At 35.8% G+C, this 5,280-nt stretch overlaps 1 protein-coding gene across 1 annotated transcript in view; it reads left to right on the top strand.

Annotated features, from left to right (window-relative positions):
• LOC104995185 (transmembrane protease serine 11D-like) overlaps positions 1–5,280 on the top strand; it is a 44,487-nt gene that overhangs the window by 6,614 nt on the left and 32,593 nt on the right. Inside the window, exons 3-4 of the mRNA XM_010848911.1 lie at positions 1,342–1,463; positions 3,430–3,548. Of these exons, the coding sequence (XP_010847213.1) occupies positions 1,342–1,463; positions 3,430–3,548 (241 nt within the window). The remainder of the gene's footprint in view (positions 1–1,341; positions 1,464–3,429; positions 3,549–5,280) is intronic.

The following is a 5,280-nucleotide window of genomic DNA, read 5'->3' as shown; positions in this document are numbered from 1 at the left end:
CCTAGACAGCATATTCAAAAGCAGAGACATTACTTTGTCAACAAAGGTCCATCTAGTCAAGGCTATGGTTTTTCCTGTGGTCATGTATGGATGTGAGAGTTGGACTGTGAAGAAAGCTGAGTGCCGAAGAATTGATGCTTTTGAACTGTGGTGTTGGACAAGACTCTTGAGAGTCCCTTGGACTGCAAGGAGATCCAACCAGTCCATTCTGAAGGAGATCAGCCCTGGGAGTTCTTTGGAAGGAATGATGCTGAAGCTGAAACTCCAGTACTTTGGCCAACTCATGCGAAGAGTTGACTCATTGGAAAAGACTCTGATGCTGGGAGGGATTGGGGGCAAGAGGAGAATGGGACGACAGAGGATGAGATGGCTGGATGGCATCACTGACTCAATGGACGTGAGTCTCAGTGAACTCTGGGAGTTAGTGATGGACAGGGAGGCCTGGCGTGCTGCGATTCATGGGGTCACAAAGAGTCGGACACGACTGAGCGACAGGTCTGATCTGATCTGATCTGATTGGCTTACACTGCTATTGATAAATTGATGGGTGAACAAAATCACACAAATCCACTGCTGCTAGTACAGTTCTAATTAATTATAAGTGCTTGTTACTCTCTGGATCTCAGCTCTCAGCCTTTGCTGCTGCTGCTAAGTCGCTTCAGTCCTGTCCGACTCTGTGCGACCCCATAGATGGCAGCCCACCAGGCTCCCCCATCCCTGGGATTCTCCAGGCAAGAACACTGGAGTGGGTTGCCATTTCCTTCCCCACAGCCTCTAGCCATATCCTCATTTTAATAATATAGAGGCTATTACTGTGAGAAATGCTACTATTCTGACTCCCTCTACCCCTCTTCCCACAAAAAAAGATCTCTCTTCAGCACATCCCTGGGGATGGTGCCCATGTAAGGGAGCTTACTACAGTAATGTCCAACAAGGGTCTTAGAAGTTGTAGTAAAACAAAAAAGAGTTGTTATTCTTGAGAAACTTATCAACTGTCAGAAGAAGGAAAAGCAGTTGCAAACCATAAATCATATTTCCTTATTCTTCTATCAAACTACCTAAATGTCAACATTTTAGTGCTTAAAAAATGGTAAGAAATACCATTAAAGAGAGTGTTGTTCAGTTTGATTTCATTTCAGAGTCACATTCCTATTTGTATGGTGAAAGCCAACATGATATTGTAAAGCAATTATCCTCCAAATAAACAAATAAATTTTAAAAAAAGAACCAATCAATTTTCTATGATAGAGCCACATGCAACCTAAGAGACTTCAGAAGTGCTGAAATGATGGCTTCTCTGAGTGAAATATATGGGCTTTGATCTTTTCCCCTTGTTCTAAGGCCAGCACGAGTGACATCAGCCTCAAGATCCCTGAATCCATATCTAGTATTTTTTGTTGTCGTCGCAGTGGTGGTGATCCTGGCAGTGATCATAGGTCTACTTGTCTACTTTTTAGCTTTTGGTAAGTACCAAAATATTGGAAATACCACTTCTCAGATGAATTAACTGAATATACTTTCAAAGTTTGGCCTTCTTTCTTTTATTGCCACTTTTATTTTTTAATACAATATAATTATATATTTTATTTATATACCTCTAAATATAGTCTCATGTTTATATTTTCTATAATTCCATATTTTTTCTCTTCTGTTTTATTTATTTATTTTTGGTCCTTTTTAGTATACCAAACAACATTATTACCCAGGCAAGGATTATTCTAGCTGACAAAAAAGACAATATTTATCTGATGCTAGAGTTCACTTGTTCTGTTTTTCATTAATCCTAAAATTTGCTTCTTTATTTAAAATATTGGGGAGGGAGGAGGGTGGAAGGTTCAGGATGGGGAACACGTGTATACCTGTGGCGGATTCATTTTGATGTATGGCAAAACCAATACAATAAAATTAGAAGAAAAAAAAATAAAATATTGCAAAGCACCCTAAGTTTCAAAATCTAAAAGTTGGATGTACCTAAATATTCATTAATTCATGACCTGTGTCCTGAAAACAATCTTAGGAGCAGGACAGTTATGATAGGAGATGAATTTTCAGTTAAAAAGTAGAAAGAGGTTAAAAACAAACTTTAAAAATGATTCTGTTCTTTTTTGTTTCTCTTATTTTCTTTAATTTTTTATTAAAAATAGGAAACAGAAAGAAACAACATTAAGAATGCATATACACTCTTCATTAACACACAACTTAATATCCCAGTGAATATTCTCAGAGGTTTTAATGTAGATAAAATGTGTCAAATTTCACTAGATAATATATGCTATAACTTGTTTTTTTAAATTTCAGCTATAATCCCATTGCATTATTTAAATAACTGGGGCTGGGGTAGGAGGAGAATGAAGGTATATGGGTATACGTAAGGTTAGAGACTAAGTGAGAATAAATTTATTCCAGTAACGAGTAATAGTTTTTTCACTCAACTGAATTATAAAATTGTAGCTAAATTTTACGTGGGACTATATTTTGCTATCAAATCACCTAGAGACTATTACGTGCAAGATGAATTACAGAAGTAGGAAAAACCAACATCAAGTTTCAGATTTAATGGATTCCCTCCTAACAACACTGTATTGTCACACTTAAACACAAAGACAGGAGCCTAAGTCCTCTTCAGAGTGTATTCAGTGACCATTCATGACCCTAGAAAGACTTGTCCTTCTGCCACAAAGGACCATACTACCCTGTTCCCCGGGATCTCAAATGCTTTCCCTGATTGAGATATTTCTCTGTATAAATTATGTATATGCATGATCAGATGGAAGCAGGGATTTTCTTCCTGAGACAAATTAGGTTATGTCCATGTTCATAATGTTTCTAAGATATGTACAAGTGTGTTAGGAATTTTCATTTCCTTTATAAAACTTAACATATCCTTTGGAAGACCATTTTTGATAGAAAGAGTTTACAATGAACAACCAGATTAGCTATCTTGTCAGAATAGTTATTTTCTGGACTAGCTTAGTCCAGAAAACTGACAGGTCACTAATTCCTCTAAAAAGAATGATATTTGAAATAATTTTTAAAACTATTCAGAATCATTTTGGATTATTCCTTAATAATAAATGAATAACAGCATATTATAGACATCAATAATTCTTGAGTGAATATATCTGCAATCACAAATATCCCTAAAATATATAGTAGGAGTGAAAATTATGATACTACTGAACAATTTAATTTCTCAAATAATGCTGCTCTGATTTTCATGCATTTTTAATGTTTCAGCTTTGCCAATCTTTTTAAAGACTGAAGGAGAAAATAGTTTTATTATAGTTACATTTTTACTGTTTAGAATTTTTTTATTTTAAAGGAATTAATTTTTTTAATTGTACAACATAGCCTAAATAATTCTGTATGAAATAAAAATTAAAGTACTTAGTAATGTGAGACTGATTCTGCCTTTTCCTTGTTTTTCAGATCAAAAATCTTACTTTTACCAAAGCAGCATTCAAATCTTGGGTAAACAATATAGTGATGAGTTAAGTTCACCAGCTACAGAGAAATATAGGACTTTGAGTGGAAGAATTGAATCTATGGTAAGTTAATATTTGTCTTTGTTCTTTATTTTATCATAAAACAAATATGATAATAAATCTAATATTTTGTGATATATTTACAACTGCTAGATGCATATTTTCCTTCCCTGAATGGTGAAGGATGTGTTTCATTGTACTTCTTCCAAGTCAATTTGCTTGTACATTGGTTCTTATTCACATTTTCTTACATCATGAGTGAAGAGCTTTAGGTCATGAGTAAGTATATTTTTTATGATTATGGCTTCAAAAACTGGAAGTCTATTGTTTGTGCAATTTGAGCATTTCTCTATCCTTGAGTTTGTTTTTTTTTTAATCATTTTCATTTTGCCTTCTTTCCTTTTTTCTTATGCAACTAAACACACAGGTAGTAAGTGTTAAAATACACGTTAATGTAGTTTGGACAAATAATACTTTGCTTCAATGATGAACATAGAAAATAAACAAAGCAAGTCTGGTTTCTCAAATGAAGAGGTCCCGAGGCTGCCTGCCAAGAAATCTCACAAGCAGACACTTAGTTTATCATCATAGACCAGGGTTTGGCCTTCAGCCCTGCAGAGTCAGAGCTGACCAATCTCAGCTCACTTACATTACCTTTTCTGAAACTCTTAAGAATATAAATTAATCCAATGGTTCTAAAACTTCGGCATGTAACAAAATCACCTGGAAGGCTTATTAAAAAAACAGATCTCTGGGCCCCAATGTCAGAATTTCTGATTCAGTAGTTAGAACTTGCATTTCAGCAAGTTCCCAGGTTATGCTGATGCTAATTGTCCAGGGACCTCACTTTGGAATCATTGAGTTAAGTTATAATGAGGCTTATGATGGATGGGGCATTGAGTCATCTGCTTGTCTGACAGCCTTTACCCTTAGAGACAAATTAGACTGGGAGCCAAGTTATGAGAAAAGTGCTTCATGAGCATAAAATTAGAGCAAAGGAAGTTAGGTATATTGTTTAAGTGTTTAATGAGATCAGAATGAACAACTGAACCAGAATAATTTGGGAACAGAATCTAGGCCAGGAGGCAGAGGTAGGGCTAATACTGGGGAACATCAGTTGGTTATGTCAGAAGTGGGAGCCTCCTGTTCCTTCAATAAACATTAAACATTAATCCTGCCAAATGCAGTGGACATACAGAAAGTGGAATAGATATTAGATACTGGATGTAAGTTTGTGCTAAGAGGATAAATTATATCCAATCATGGAGATGAGAGATGGTCTCTTATAAAAGAAGACTTACAGGTTGACTTTTAGAATGAGTAAGGCATACCACAGCTAAAACATAAGCCAAGACATAGAGAAGAGAATGTCCTTAGCTAATAACAAACTGGGGTTTTATTTTGTAGACAAAAAGTCTTGAGCTACAGGCAGAATGATGCAAACAGGATCTGATAGATTCACATTCACAATGTAAAAATTAGATTATAAAGAGAAGAGCCCGCACACAGTAAGACTAGTTAGAAGCTCATTACCCTGGTCCAGAAGAAAACCAAGAGGTTGAAAGCTTGAATTAGGGCATATTCCAGAAAATGTGGAAATGGATTTTAGGCTTACCTCCCGAACTTCACTTCATGGCAAGTAGATGGGGAAACAGTGGGAAAAGTGGCTGACTTTAATTTTCTGGGCTCCAAAATCACTGCGGTTGGTGATTGCAGCCATGAAATTAAAAGACGCTTGCTCCTTGGAAGGAAAGTTATGACCAACCTAAACAGCATATTAAAAAGCAGAGACATT

This window comes from Bison bison, unplaced genomic scaffold (genome assembly GCF_000754665.1).
Source record: "Bison bison bison isolate TAMUID 2011002044 unplaced genomic scaffold, Bison_UMD1.0 scf7180017864279, whole genome shotgun sequence".
Classification (NCBI taxonomy): domain Eukaryota; kingdom Metazoa; phylum Chordata; class Mammalia; order Artiodactyla; family Bovidae; genus Bison; species Bison bison.
Note: the sequence above shows the minus strand (reverse complement) of the source record. Positions and strands in the feature narration are given on the sequence as shown.